The sequence below is a fragment of the Amia ocellicauda genome, chromosome 13 (genome assembly GCF_036373705.1).
Source record: "Amia ocellicauda isolate fAmiCal2 chromosome 13, fAmiCal2.hap1, whole genome shotgun sequence".
Taxonomy (NCBI): Eukaryota; Metazoa; Chordata; class Actinopteri; order Amiiformes; family Amiidae; genus Amia; species Amia ocellicauda.
Window position 1 is genome coordinate 12,658,245 of NC_089862.1, and position 16,422 is coordinate 12,674,666.

General features: G+C 37.1%; 2 protein-coding genes across 2 annotated transcripts; both read left to right on the forward strand.

Annotated features, from left to right (window-relative positions):
• Positions 1–213: 213 nt before the first annotated feature.
• Positions 214–2,193, forward strand: gsx2 (GS homeobox 2). Its single transcript, XM_066720967.1, has 2 exons — positions 214–778; positions 1,212–2,193. The coding sequence occupies exons 1-2, from the start codon at positions 400–402 to the stop codon at positions 1,550–1,552; spliced, it is 720 nt and encodes a 239-aa protein (XP_066577064.1). The 5' UTR covers positions 214–399; the 3' UTR covers positions 1,553–2,193.
• A 6,600-nt stretch (positions 2,194–8,793) lies between these two features.
• Positions 8,794–9,938, forward strand: LOC136766447 (pancreas/duodenum homeobox protein 1-like). The gene is made up of 2 exons (XM_066719886.1): positions 8,794–9,211; positions 9,406–9,938. Exons 1-2 carry the CDS (start codon positions 8,896–8,898, stop codon positions 9,660–9,662), a joined length of 573 nt encoding a protein of 190 aa, XP_066575983.1. The 5' UTR covers positions 8,794–8,895; the 3' UTR covers positions 9,663–9,938.
• Positions 9,939–16,422: the final 6,484 nt, after the last annotated feature.

Sequence of the window (16,422 nt, forward strand, 5' to 3'; positions counted from 1 at the left end):
GGAATAAAGCACAATAAGGCATGTAATATAGTCTAACAGACAGCTGTTGGGCTGAAATGGCTCTTTTTGATTTTGTGAAAGGTGAAAGCACTATTAACAAAGCACATGCATGACAAAGTTTTGTTTCGCGTTCCTCTCGAGCTGCGTATCTGGAGGGTTTAAATCACTAAATGGGGAGATTTTGATTTGAAGTTCTTTGAGGAATCACGTGTCTCATAGTTCACTGGCAGGACTTTGAAAAGCCCCTGGAGCAGGGCACACACGTGGGTGACGTTAGGACCAGCCCTCTCCAGGGACCCTTTTGTTTAACCATCAAACATAAGCACCTTCTGAGATCCGGAGAGCTTCAGAGAAGAAGGAGCAGCATCAAGGACGAGGACCACTCAACACATCGCAGCTATGTCGAGATCCTTCTACGTCGATTCACTGATCATCAAAGACACTGCCAGACCGGCGCCTTTGAGCGAGCACACTGGACAAGATTTCCTCATCCCCATAAGCATGCACTCCCCCAGCGTCATGACCGTCTCCGCACCGGTGTGTCCTTCAAGGAAAAGCGGCACGTTTTGTGTGTGCCCTCTCTGTGTCACGTCTCACATCCACTCTCCGCGGAACAGCATCCCTCTGCTCAAGAGCCAGTTCCCAGGTGGGGAGCCCCAATACTGTCAGAGGATGGGACATCAGCCGAGCCCCGGCATGGGCCATCCAGGACACGCACCTGTCTGCACCCCCACCTACAGCGTCACGGATCCCAGGAGGTATCACTGCCTCTCATTGGGTAGGGCATCTTTACTTTCTTAGAAATGTTTTCCATGTACCATTCCTTGCAGTTATATTAAATGCTTTACACCCCCCCCCCCCCCCCTTGGTTATATGCATTTAACGTTTTAATAATTTGTAATGTATTATAGGTATTGCACAGCTTATCCATTCCATATGTAAAACTCCATATCATCCACTCACTTTAGAATGCATGTATATATATATATATATATAAATAAATGCATCTTTGTATTCACCTGGAAAAGCTGCACATTGCAAACACTATAATTTTCATAAATTCAAACAACGCATATATACTTATTTTCAGGATATCACTAACGTCTTGGTAATTGCATTTTTGGGGAGAGAACGGCATGGGCAGATTTTGATTTCTGTCTAATTCCATGGCCTCATTGTGAATTGTTAAAAACCGTTATCTTCCAAAACAGGGGCATCGGAAAGCAGCCATATTCAGAATGGCAAAAGGATGAGGACGGCTTTCACCAGCACGCAGCTCCTGGAGTTAGAGAGGGAATTCTCTTCCAACATGTACCTGTCTCGCCTGAGGAGAATTGAAATTGCCACTTACTTAAACCTTTCCGAGAAACAGGTAAAGATCTGGTTCCAGAACCGCCGAGTCAAGCACAAGAAAGAGGGCAAAGGGACCCAGAGGAATGCGCACAGTGGGTGCAAGTGCGCCAGCAGTCATGGGCACTACTCCAGGTCGGAAGATGAAGAATCACTATCCCCCGGGTCAGCCACAGAAGAAAAAGAGATTTCACCTATTTAAAGCAATCCCAGAAGCGTTTAAAGACCTACACTTGTTCCTGTCCCCTGCACTTACTCTTCCCGAAACATGAACCTTTGAGTCAGATACCATTTGTTCCAAGAACTCGCCGCCTGGGACGTCATTTGATTCCCCACAGTATCTGCCTATAACTTGGCTTGTCACATTATTTTTTTACTTCTGAGTTGTTGTTTTTTGGTGGGGGTATTTGGGGTAAAATGGGTATTTTGTAAAAAAAAATGTCTATTGTAACAAAAAAGAGAACACATTTTAATTGTCAAGTAAGACAAAGATGAAAGGGGAGATTAAATCTAATGCAGTTTTATGGGATTTCCCTCCCTAAAGTCCTATGCTATGCTTGATTTAAATATCCCTCCAGTTTGGGGTGTACAAGTAGCAGACAATTGAAAAGTGTTTCTGATTTGGGCTTTCGATTTGACAATACAAATATGTTGGTCTTTAAATATCTTGCTTTTTTGTGTAAATAGGTGAGTTGTACACTGTGATTGTTTTCCTTAATTTGTATGTGCATAGTTTTATATAAATGTGTATATTTATATTTATTTAAATAAAGCATTGAAGCGTTGTCCCTCATCTATACGATTGGATATTCTAAGCCTTTTTCTGAAAATGTACGGTTTGTGTTTGAGCATTCAAATTATGTACATTATATCAATGTATTTAAACCTGTCATCGCTGGCTCCAGCCTGCTATAATCTCGTGTTACAGTCTAAAGTAAAATATGTATTTTCACAATGCAATTAAGCCTATATATTTGTATTACACATTTACACAAAGTTAAATAGTCTTTTAAATATCTGCTTATCTATCTCTATCTATCTATCTATATATCTATCTAACGAGGAGCTTAATCCAAGTGCATAACTATAGAATAAATAAGGGACACAAATGATACGAGGGAAATTATTTATACACCCATTTGTATAACTGTTATTTTTCATATTCTGTTTAATTTGGCGCATTGTGAAAAGTAACTATTCCGACATATACAAACAAACCCTTACCGACACCGGAAAGAATTGCCAAATGAAATTGGTTAGGTTGGATTGTAATATAATAATACTAAGAAGAAGAGACAGTAGTCTTGGTTATGGTAGTTAAAACAATACTCTAGAATATGTATAAGAAATGTACATATTTAAATTGCTGCATTTATTAGGATAGAAAAAAAATGTATGGCAATGCCCCATCAGAAGTATACAGAATACAAAATATACAGAAATGTTACATTTAGAGTCACATTTTCCAAAGGCAAATGGCCCCCCCTTAAATACACGCTTCAGAAGAGTTGCCACAAACTCTCCAAAGGCCTACAGGTAGAAATACACTCCAGGTATAACTTATTAATTTCCACTACAGGATATGTAGCAAATATTATTTAATAATGGCATCATCATCATCATCATCATCATCATCATCATAATATGACGCATTGTTTAATTCTATCCGTTGTTCGTGCTCATTAATGTATGTTATAGACGATAGTAAGACCGTGCATCTTGCTGACCTCATTAAAAAGAAGTGGGTGGTAGACATGATGTAAAAGTATAATGATTCCAGATTTGTGTAAATCAATAAATTAACTATGTAATACAATCGGGAATTCACTGGGGTTGCAGAAATATTAACCCGAGAACATGTCTTTTTAAGAAATGTATTATTATTATTATTATTATTATTATTATTATTATTATTATTATTATTATTGGTGTATATGAGAACATCTAAACAAATCCATAGCCCTCCGACCCCCCACATTTTCTGATCCAACATATGAATATTTTGTATTCAAGCTGCCAGAAGGCTGAAAGCTATGGCTGAATATTGCAGACATTGGAGGGAAAAGGGGGTAGTTTCAGATTAATGAATTCGTGACAAATTCCATCTGTTTTAAAGATTTAAGTTGGCACTGCCCAGAACAGAGTGTGGGGAGCCTGCTTGGGTTTGCCGTTTTATTGTGTACATTTCTATGGAGGTGACAAAGATGGATACAGAAGCTTTGAAAAGCTAGAGGCGGGCTCAAGCCACTCTCATAAACTACGCTGTCACTTTTAACACACAGCCTTTGGGACTTTGATGGGTCTTTTTTTCACCACCTTCTCATCACTTCTCAAAGAGATCAGACTTCACTCTTTTTAATTGACTAGCAGCACAATCCAGTTGAGTGCACTACAGTAAATAAAGTGGGCGCAAGATGTTTAGGAAGCAATGTAACAAGTAGCCAACTTCTTTATGCGCCAATGGAGGCTACACAAGAGAAGCAAAGGAAAAACAACCCGTGTATATAAGGGTGATCTAAGCGTCTTCTTTAAACTCAAGTACTTTCACAGGAATATGTTAATCACGCGTTTAGGTCATTTTTCTCCTCTGTAATATCGGAACAAATCGGATTTGGCCTGTTTTCAGAATAGCAAAATTGTCTGGCGCAAAATGAGAAGTAAGGACTATTTTGCTGTAAACCTGTTACGAGGCCTTTGTATACAAGGTTTAAATAAAACAGAATCGTCTTCATCAGTGAAACAGGTGGCAGATTTGAAAACATGCATTTCGTACTGAGGCAGAGGCATTTTGTAGTATTAAAATGCATCTCCTCTTGTGTGTCAACTCCCTATTATACTTAACAATGAATGCACAATTAAAGCCCAATAACAAGTGTTACCATTGTAAATGTTCAGCAGAAAATAGCCAGTTAAAAAAAAAACACATATAGGCCTATATATATATATATATATAGCTTAACATATTCTATTCATATGAAGCTTAATGCTTTTTTTCCCATCAGTATCTTTAGGTTTGTTTCTTGTAACTGGTGTTTGTATGTGTTAACTGGTAATTTGTCAGCAGCCCTTTGGATGATTATGTAGCAACTGCTTAAAAAAAAAAGAAAAAAGAAAAAAGATCTATATCGATTGGGTTGACAGGTTAGATTGTAGCTTACTGCCAAAGACTTGCATTTAGTCGTGGGACCCCCGACTGCTACAAGCCCAGAGGCTTTGAAGACACAGCCAAAGGGCTCCACTGTGAGCTTGAGAGAACGATTTAGCCACTGTTTCATTAGACACTATTTGAACCCTTCAACGTGTGGTAAATTGAGGGCCACGCAGCAAATGGACGGATTACGTAGGAGGGGCATAAGGAAATTAGCCATCGCTTAATTTAACTCGTTTTCTGATAGACTTTGGGATACATTTCTAATTGACTGGAGAGGCAGGTGAACTTTCAGATACATGCAGGCTCATTCAGACTGAGAATAAATAGTCTCCTTTTAGTTCATGCTGCTGATCATATAGTATCAAGGGAACGACACCTAATGAATATATATTGAATTTCTTATTAATCGAATTAGAGTCGGCTCTCGCAGGTGTGGGGGATAAAGAGCAGGGGCCCATTAAAATGGATTAACAATGTATTTAGCTGCAGTTGTCGTGCTTTTAGACAGAACGAAATGATCCTGAATTGTCACAACATAAAATAAAAGGCTCACCAACACTTGGCCTATGTTTGTAGCCGATAAACTATATGAGCTGTCATGAAGAATACTATATGAACCTAAAATTGATACTTCATGATTCAAAACGTAAGCGTTTAGAGGAAAATAAACACAACAAATAATAGGGGTTAAAAGAAAAAAAAATCTTCATTGCTACTTTTTTCCCCCTTTTTAAAATTGGGGGAAAAGCTTGTCATTTCCACATAATGTTTAATTTATGCAAACCCATATTTATACACTAAACATTTAAAAACGTGCTGTGTGCTGCAAGAGTGGGATTGTGTGACAATTCAAACACTTCAGTTAATAAGGTGACAAAAATGCACAAAAGAACAAGGACAAGGTACCTGAGTCTGGCAGACGAAGAGGTGAATGTATGCAAATGACTCAATATTAACAGATAAAAATACCCCCACTCTCCAGAAAGGTCCTTTATAACTTTCTATTGAAAATCAAGTAATTATGCATGACAAAGAACAATTAATAAGCCTCCTTTTCAGCAGACTGCAGCTGGTACCCCGTTGGGAAACTGGGAGGAAACTCCTGTATGAATGCGCAAAAAAAGTTTTGTTTTTGCGTGTGGGGACCTCCACTTTAGAGATGGCGGACCAAGTACAATGTTAGCTATTGCATGATGTAAAAGACACACTTGTCACTGGCAAAGAGCTTTTTAAATCCATAAACTAAAATCCCAGATACCCTAGCAGGGGTCTGTGAGGGCTCGATAGGTGGCTGGTAGAAAGTTGATGAACATGCGAATGCTGGACACGTGTCCCATCAATCCTTTCTTTGGTGCCTTAATTTAGTAAGTGCCCGGTCAGCACACAATATGTCCCTGTCTTCTTTGTCATTCTTTTCAGGATGAAACCTGTTTAAAGAGTGTCAACCAGTTTTAAATGCAACCCTTTGTTTCATCAGAGCGTGCCTCTTATATAATCAACTTAGTGTAATGGTCTCTGACTGGTTGAAGTACTACTGCCCCTTAAAAAAGGCCACAGTGAGTGAAAGGGATGTATATCATTAGGCTCCAACAGATTCAATAACCCTTACTCATCACAACACAATACGCAGAGATGCAAAAAAAACAACAACAATAGTTTTACTGCAGTAGATTTAAATATTCTACATTAGCACACACTAAAGGTATACTACACACATTGTCTGTGAAATTGCAAGAAAGGTCAGAGCGCAGACAACAATCAACAGATGCAGAAAATGTATAGATGAGTGCAGTGGGATGGCCAAACAGAAGGAGGAAAATGCTAAACTGAAAGAAACACAATGTTCGGTTTCAATTCATAAGTGTAATTGTCAATTTCCAGGAATCAACTTGCTATTTATATTAATTTCAGATAAAATCTCTTGATATCAAATGAAATAGTGAATACATTTCTTTAAGATAATGGTTAGAGATGTAAAGCAGTGGAGATGTAACATATTGCATCCACATTATAAGCTCTTGAAGGAAACAGTATGTTGAAAGATAATCAGATTAGATGGTCAAATGTATTTTTGTTGTCAACAGTAAGTCATTGAGGGGTTTTGTGAAAGTTTTATTTCTTAATGTCTATCTTTTCCAGGGGATGAATGGAGCCTTGAGCAAAATTGATGTCTTATCATCATTCATGACATAGGAAACAAAGCAGCAGCAAACCATTGCTTTAGGTTCACTTCACATTGAAATTCTTAATTTAGATCAAATACATACAAATATTTCTGACTGTCATTGGGTTTTACTGAGATACTGAGATGTTGTCAAAGCAGATGGTACATTTATAAAAGAACAATATAATCCCCTTATTCAACATAATGCAGTTCTCTGTGCAATGTGACTTTGAGGAGTTTGTTTTAAAGCGTGATGATGATCCAGAGCATACAAACACATCAATTACTTATATTAAAACAAGGACAGCAGGTTTGGAAATGGAATGGCTTTTCTGCTCAATCACTTGACCTTAAGGCCTTTGTTATGAGGTGAGCCTGACAGGAGAGTGTAAAACATCAAATACAATGTTGCAATAATACAGAATGATTGGACAAAAACAGTGAAAATCAGGGCTTTTTCAAACCCAGGTCGTTATGTTTTAATTTGATTAAATGATTCTGCTCTGCACAGTTTTACTAGATAACCACAATTATTTGGGGTATGCTGAATTTAGCCTGAACTCCATTTTGTCATAAATTCAGTTTTTCTCTCGCAGAATACTATATATACTCTCATAGATATATAATTCACATATGTCATCACCTTCCTTGGAGTCACGGAAAGTCACTCATATTAGACCCTAAAGTGTAACATAGAGATGATGAAAAAACAAACTTAGACCATTACTCAGGCCAACACAAAATCATAACTTAGAACATCCTTGCTAATCACAATTATAATGCAACCTGATGCTGATTGAAAAAGGAATCTTCCTGCTACTTAATGCACCCCCCCCCCACCCATAAAGTGCTTAAATCTTTGTTTTTATAACAATGTCCAGGCCTTTGACGCTTTTAATCTTGCCTTGCTGTTTTCAGCTGATAGTGAATTCCTGAGGGAAGAAATAATACCGATTTGTTTTCTTTGCAAACTTATTCTATTAACACTGCTATGTGTTTAACTTCCCAGCTTAGCTATCACCTCTCTGATAGCACAGTCACCCACTGCAAATAATACCCCCAACAAAGTCCAGAGTTTCACTCCTTATTCACCACACTTATTGATTTCAAGTTTCAGGGAAACTGAGATAAGGAACATGGGGGAAAGTGGACGAAATTCATAGGATTTTGTAACTATAGTCTGTCTGTTTCAGTAGCTGTAAAAGGTGCCTTTGGAAACAGAAATCTGAATGTATTGTTTGAAGCAATGGCTGACATGATTAATATAAATCAGTTATTAAAACAAGCAAATCTCTGTTGCAGATTTGTGAAAAATCGTATTTTTCTTCTTCTTTATGATATAAGGAATTGTCACAGTCCTGGGTGTAAATATAATTATATTGCTACATTTGTACAACATTTATATTTAATATATCTCTGTTCATGCACTGAAATATAAACCAAAAAATCCCCAAATGTACACCTGTGGCACTATATTTCAGCTGCAACTCTTCTAATCATATCAGTGTCTTGAAGATGCGTCTTTAATGTTTAATTAATTTATATCATCATCATCATCAGCCCATATCGATGCACCGGTTCCTCTCCGTATATCTTCAGCTAACATCAATCCACTGCTTGATGAAGGTCTTCCCAGCATGTTTCCCCTTTTCCACGTCACGCCTGCAAAATGTATTATTATTCACTTGATGCGCAAATGGAGAATATTAACTATATGAATCAATATCCTGTACTTGGTTAAATCTGAATATCCGAAGGTCATTATTTTGGAGAAGTCACACAAGCTTTCTGACAAGTCCAGGTATATAGTCACCGAGGTCCTCAGGATGTATTCTTTAGACGTATAGTTGATTGATTGCAGTTTAATTTGGAGGAGGCAGAGCTACACCCGCGAAAGGTCCGGTGAATCACCACGTCAGTTTTCTCAAAGGAAGTGGGGAGTTGAAAGCGCATTTGTTTTAATAAAACATAAAAACCAACAGCATTTCTTGTCCAATGACCTCACGCTACCAAACGTTCTCTTGTCACTTAAGGTGAAACTTCAAATATAAGTAAAAATCAAACCCCTTCTGCTTTAAATGACTAACCAATGGGGGATTCGTTTATTATCATGTGACAACCGGCAGGTAAGCATTAACAGGTTCACTAACAGTTTTTCACTCATGGACAGCAGTCTGGGAACCTGCATGGGCGTATTGTCGCATATTGGACACACTGGGACAACTGGGACATGGATATTTATTTCGACAATACCTTTGAAGGGCAGAGCCAACTGGAATGCAATGGAAACCTGTCTGATTGTTTGTATTCACGGGATTCCCACCAGACCTCACTCCTCGGACCTCTTCTCTCCTGTTATGAAGATTGCTACAGGAACGACGTGGTTGACTATGGACAGCTTTCATGCCATCAAACCAGTCCTGACCAAGACCAGCATTCCGCACAACTGAGAAGAAAATGCAGCTCTTTGGCAGAAACGGGTGGACAAGTCCAGTTTCCTTGGATGAGAAGCACAAGGACACATTCATACCTTCCTCCCTTCACAGGTGTGTATCTCAACCCACTGCTGCCACAATACCTTCTACATTTAGGTGTTAGATGGATGTGTGCTGTTAAACTAGCAGAAGTTGAATATGGCTAGTGGCTGTTAAATTGTTACTAAACTGCTAATATCTATGTAGGTTCTGCACATAATTTCTTCAATCTCCTTCATATTGTAGCTGTCGGTGTGTTGTTTCAGATTGCTCTCACCAAGAGGACCCAGATGAGAACAAAAGGACTCGGACTGCCTACAGTAGAGCCCAGCTGCTAGAACTGGAGAAGGAATTTCACTTTAACAGATACATCTCCAGACCCAGAAGGATTGAACTGGCTGCCATGCTGAACCTCACAGAGAGACACGTCAAGATCTGGTTCCAGAACAGACGCATGAAGTGGAAGAAAGAAGAGGCAAAGAGAAAAAAGATCTGCGATTCAGAAGAAAGGAAAAGTACTTAGGAAAATAATGGAAATACTTTACTGCATTTTTTCTTTCATTCAGCTGCTACAGGAGCACAGGCCTTTCAATGCCATCCAGTTACTGCAGCATTCAACAAGTACAACGAACCACACTGAAACGTTCAAGAATAAAAAAAAAATCTACGTTGTCAAAAAAGGTGCATATTCTTTAATTTTGAAATAAGCTATTACAGTTCTGCCAATATGATTATTTCCATAAATATGTAGCTTTAAACAGACCATTACAACTTATATTATTATTGTTATTATTATAATAATAATAATAATAATAATTATTATTATTATTAATAATAATAATAATAATAATAATAATATAATTACTGCTTACTATGTTACAAATACAGAACAATGGCAAGCCTCGAGCAATGTAAAGGACTACAAAAGCGATAGTAATTATAATAAACATTAATTTAATGTTGTATATTATTCGTAAGACGTTTAAACAATTTTATTTTGTTGTTTTGTTTTTTACAGTAGAATTTAGATGTAAACTTTACCAAATCAATATATTTATCAAATTGTATTAGATCAATGAATAAAGTTTGTCTTCATAGCTACTTATCATGGTTATTCTACTAATAAATGCGTTGAAAACTAAATATTTTGTATGGAAACAATGACACGCCGTGTCCATTAGTACTACCCAGTTCGCTTCCTGTAACGTTGCACCTGCATGAAAGAGCTGAAACAGAACATTGTAATACAAATCGAGAAAAAAATTCAATGTAAAAAGTCCACACAGGGGGTGCACATCCAACATTTTAATTGTGTGGACATATTTTACTGTAGTAAACTGCACACCTATAATAATTTATGCAATTACAATATTTAAAGTATTTTATGTCCTTATTTCATATATAGGCGGTGGTCTCTTAATTTTTTCCATATATATATATATATATATATATATATATATATATATATATATATATATATATCCTACTGATATTGATTTAATCTGAATCCCCATATAGAGTACTAGGCCAATGTCGTTCACAAGGCCCATTCCTTAATGAGCTCGACATCTTATTAGTGTTAGTCTACATCAAATTCTCAATAAACAATATAGATTACTCATTTGAAGGTACTGGTTGTTTTTAATATTAAATAAATACATAAATAGTAAGCTAAATTAATGCGTTTTACCCTTTTTCGTTGTAGTTATTGGTTATCTTATGGAATTTGAACATTCAGTCTCTCATGAGCAACTATATAGCACTTTATTTTGGCCCATTCGATGCAATAAATAGGAACTCTTGAATATGTTCGTTAAGTAAAGATTGCATGTTATACTATACAGGACCTATGAAATAAAGCCTGTAGCTCTAACGCCGAATCACTTGTTCTTGTGAACCAGGATATAGTCGCAGGAGTTACAAACTGTCACAGCAAATTGACGGTTATTCGTTTATTTGCGCAGTACATGTTATATGTACTCAACACAGTGACACTTTTCAACATTTAAGTATTCTAGTGTGTTTAACATCAAGTTTTACATCACAGCATTTACAGCATAATGCAACAATGTGTAAGAAATGGAGAATTGTACTCTGTAAAGTGATACTGTTGGATAAACAAACAACACAATCGTGTACCTTGCATTACCATAAATAATACGTGTACTGGTTTATTGATTATTACATTATAGTTTTCATTTTAACAACAGGTTAACTGTTTAACTATACAACTTCTATGCAATGTTTTACATGAAGCAAATCACTGTTTTCATTATTATTATTATTATTATTATTATTATTATTATTAGTAGTAGTAGTAGTAGTAGTAGTAGTAGTAGTAGTAGTAGTAGTAGTGGTAGTAATCTAAAAAGTTTGAATTGGTTTATTTTCTTTAAGTTCTAAAAACATATTCAATTAATTAAACCATAGCGTAAAATAATAATGACAATTACTGATGTAATTCAGGAGCAATTTACTCCTTTAAAGCTCGTAAAAGAAATTAGCTTTGTATTATAACTTCTAATTTGCGTTTATTAAAATATTGCTTTCATTAAAGTGTATCCTTAACGGAGTTGATGATGACGATGACATACGATTTATACTAATGCAGTTTAAATCCTGTCTATTGTGGGATTCAGACCCTTGCAGACTGTTGCAATTGCATTTTGAGATTTAGATCAAATTTACATCAAGCACAACAAGATCTTGGATTTTCCGGAAATGTTAACAAAAAAAAAATAACATGGTTTCTTAACCGATTTTTTAAAAGCTGCTTTGGCAATCCCTTTCACCAATAAGGGCACCTGCACACTCGTTATCTGCAGGGTGTGTTTAAATAAACAGTTGTGCACAGAGCCTTTATAATGAATTATCGACAGCCTTGTTTCAAGATATGATTTAATGTACTTTATAAAACTGTTTGATAAAAATGTAATATAGGTCTAATTTGTAAGCACATTAGTGCGTGTAGTGTAAAATTACAAACTAATGGTGTTGCTATCCTTGGTTTTGCATCAAATGTGTAGTTTGTATGCCAAATATAACATCCAGTAGGATACCTTTGGCCCCTGAATTTTATGCAAACATACAGTCACTGCACACTGGTACCTCGTGTGGATGGGGCAGTTCATGGTCGCTTAGCAGTGTAAAACTAAACACATCAACACAGCAACACAGTTACAGCCCTGCAGTTTCAAGGCTTTTCAGGATTTGGGTGTGTAAATATAGGTGTTTTTTATAGAGAAAAACGGATGCGCTGAATTCAGAAATCCCTGAAGATTGACTACATAAAAGCATAGGCCCAACATAGAAATATAAGACTAATATAGGCTCCACATGCATCGCAATTTAACTGTGAAAGGGGGTTTGTAAATATTGGACTGCAACTTAATAGAAATTAATCCATATTGTATAGACAGTTTTTGCACAGTTTTCAGTACCCAGATGTCAGTGACAAAATGGTGCATAGTAAAGACTTTGGACATACTCAGAATGATATGGAGATGGACAAGGACCCTGGACAGCTCTTAAAGGCACAGCCCTCAAAACTACAAAAGCAGCAAATTAAATGCCAGCCTGTTTTGCTGGTATTTTACTGAGCACATTCATCTTCAATGTGTCAGGCGATGACACACACAATTACATCACCTGTTGTTTTCCTTTTTTTTCTTTCTTTCTTTCTTTCTTATAAACCAAATACCCATAAGGTATTGCAATTAGAATTTGCAAGTGATGTATGAAAATGTTGATTTAGTCCAGGCCTTCAGTTTGGAGGCTTGTTCTGGGTCATTACCATGTTGGCAAACTAACAATTTACCCACTAATCACATTCCAAAGGAAAACAGCATGATTTTCACCAGCACATTTACCAACCATCACATTACCAAGTTCTGCAGTACACGATATAACATTTTGAAAATCTCTCACCTATACTTTTTCATAAATACTTTCATTTTAGGAAAGGGTTAGCCTTTGACTCAGCCAATCAGTATGCATTCCCTTTAAGAGTATTACTTCTTTATACCTTGGAAGTTGGCTAGCTTTATTATTTATTATTTATATTTGCTTTTTCAGCATTTGGTTGCCTGGTCAATGCTTACTTCCACCTATGGCTCTGAAACCTGGTCTCTAAACATAAGAATGACATGGAAACTACAAAACCACACAAAGAAACAGGGAAAGATATATGCTCGGTTTGATTTAACTGTATTCTGCATGTTGTATGTTGCTTATCACAATAAATGGCTATATGAAGGGCTGAATTCACACCCTATATATGTACAATGCTGTTTTTTTCAGTTTTTACTTCCGTTGTTTTTTTTTTTAACTATTGAAGTGAAGAGTACTGGTTTTATTACTGTCTAAGTTATTGATACTTGTTATTTTAATTTTTAATGTATTAGAACTATTTACCTCACTTCACTTCATGAAAGTTGTATGTCATCTTAATAGTGCATTGATTTAACTAAAACCTACTTAGTAAAATGGTTAAATTCTTTAAGGTAGTATACTTTTTTATTTTATTTTATTATTTTTACTTACAGTTTTACAGTAGGGCTTGCTGACTCTTACCTTAAAAAACATGTATTTAAATCTCTTTATATATAGCAGATTTCAACCTACAACATCCTGACCTCATTGCTAGACGGCAATTCGCAGTATTGTTGCGGGAATGAATACCTTCTTTTTTAATTTTACTTACCTATATCATTGCAAATCATTTCATAGCAGATAAACGTCCGGTTACATTTAAATAACGAGCAGCTCCCTTTGCATCTACTGCATCTCAAACCCATGAAATGTACTGAATCGCAGTGTTTATCTCGGTATAGCCTCGTTACTCTAAGTCACTACATTTCCCATAGGTGTTGATTTACACACACGTGGCCCTTGAGATTAATTTCAACTCAAGTTGGAAAGACATTTGAATAGGAATCAAAGGTGTTAACAGACTGACAAGTCCCTGCACCTAACGTGTGACATATTTTTGAACAAATGTCACAATCGCACACCCTCTAACTGGGTGGTGACCCTTTAGCCCTTTCTGTTCAGCTGGAATAGATTACAGTGCATACTATTAGCCTACATTATTCAATTATCTGCGCTGAAATATACATTACGGCACAAGTTCATTCCTGGCGTGCTGACAGATTAAACGCAGCAATCGGAGGACATTGGGTTTGTGTGCTGTCTGTGAGAGGCTGTGAACTGACTCCTGAATGGTAATGTGATTACATTAACGGAGACAATCAATCGGCCAATAAACATCTAATGCCGGCTACTTTGCCTGTCTCTTCTCAATGTGTTAATATATCCTGCAGCGTGCATGCGTTTCACTTGGATTCAATCTCATGTCAAACGATAGTGCAATTGTCTGCTGCAATGTCCTGCTGCAGGACGGTGACACACGTTTGTTCCCGAAAACGCCCTGGTTGCGTTCGTGTCCCGCAGATTTCCGCTGTCCTGCGCAGTTTTGCAGAATCTCGTCAATGCCATTGGTGGAGCAGCGCAGACCTGCGCAGAACTGCGCACATCTGCGCTACACGAAAGCGACCCTTGCCAATTGAGCGATAAGTGTGAGATCTGCATACAGGCGCCCCCGTGTGGATGAGAACTACTGAGGGAACTCGAGATTGAAAATATCTGACCCTTACTAGACCCTTCGCTGTGTGTCTACTCACATGTATAACCTATATGATGTTATATACATGTAGCATTTAAGTCGTTATTGATGTGTTGAAGGTCATACCATATTAACAGGTTTTAATGAGTATTAGGGAGCTTGGTCTCTGTGAGTTAGAAGTTATTCATTCTTATTCTGTAAACGGTAGTTGTCCTTGTTTGTTTATTATTATTATTATTATTATTATTATTATTATTATTATTATTATTATTATTATTATTATTATAAACTGTGAATAATATTGCAAAGAATGCAAAAGTTTTCTTCATTTAAAATGAATCACTGTTTTACCTTGTTGTTTTTCAAGAGCACAATTTGCGCTTCATTTTCTGGTTTTATTTTTGTAAATCATGGCTTGGGGGGGAAAAATCATCAACTCCCCCCAATTCCCCCTAAAAAGCGCAAACATTACGTTTATTACTTGGCAAAACCCTGAAAAAAAATACTATTTAACCAGTTATCTCTCACACAAGAAGTATTAGAAAACTACAATTACATCAATAATAAATGAAATAACTGCAGTGGAAACCCGTTGAAAAGTTATACTGTATCGTTTTAGCATCCAGAACAAGGGACTGTTTATATGTGTCTTTCCTGGACGAACATGTGGAAGCAATAGTGGGGCTGCAGTCACAAAGCTGAAGATATATGTTGCTTGGCAGAGAGCTACAGGCGCTGTTGGAGCAGGAGGCAGTGGGGGTCTCCTCTGATTCCGCCAGGGGGGCTTCATTCACACACACACACACACACACACACACACACTCACACACACACACACACACACACACACACACTCACACACACACACACACACACACACACACACACACACATCAAGCTTGTGTTGACGACGATATGGGGACAAAATCATTCCAATGGTGAAAAACAATACAGTTTAAAACCTCCAGTGTGTATGAGCATAAAAAAACAACAACATACAAAATATCAGGAGTGTAAATTAGACCATAGACTATATATAGTATCAATTGACCATAAATATAACCATGTTTACTACAAGAAGAACAGGCGTGTTTCGTGCATAGTATTTCTGGTGCTAGACTGCCCCCTGCATGCACCCGTTGGATCAGCGTGATATCACTGTGACAGACAGTTGGAAAAGAAAGAAATAAGGTTGGCATGTACACCCTGAAGTCGGCTGAATATGTACCACAATGCACATGCATGTATCCTATATAACTGTAGACATTGTCCAGCAATTGTTGTTTTAAATGTCACTACGTTGAATTCGTTTTAATGGAACCCCCCAGTGTGATTGGATTGCATATGTTATACTTCATGCAGCAGCCAGGACAAATGTAAATCAGTTTACATTGCCCAAACCTTTGCAACTGTATTGAGATTCTGCGCTTCTTCAAATGTGCCCATAAAAAGTAAAAAAAAAATCAAAATAAAAAAAAAATCAAAACACATATGGCTTTTTTTGGGTAGTAGTATGCACCTCCTCCCTGTGCCAAAACTTGGTGACTGCTCAGAGAAATCCGACTCCGGTGCCGGGCTCCCTGTGAAAGCCGGACTCTTATTTTGAAAGCTTCTGGAGGAGGGGGGGCTTCATTTCCTGATACTTATTTACTTTAAGGCA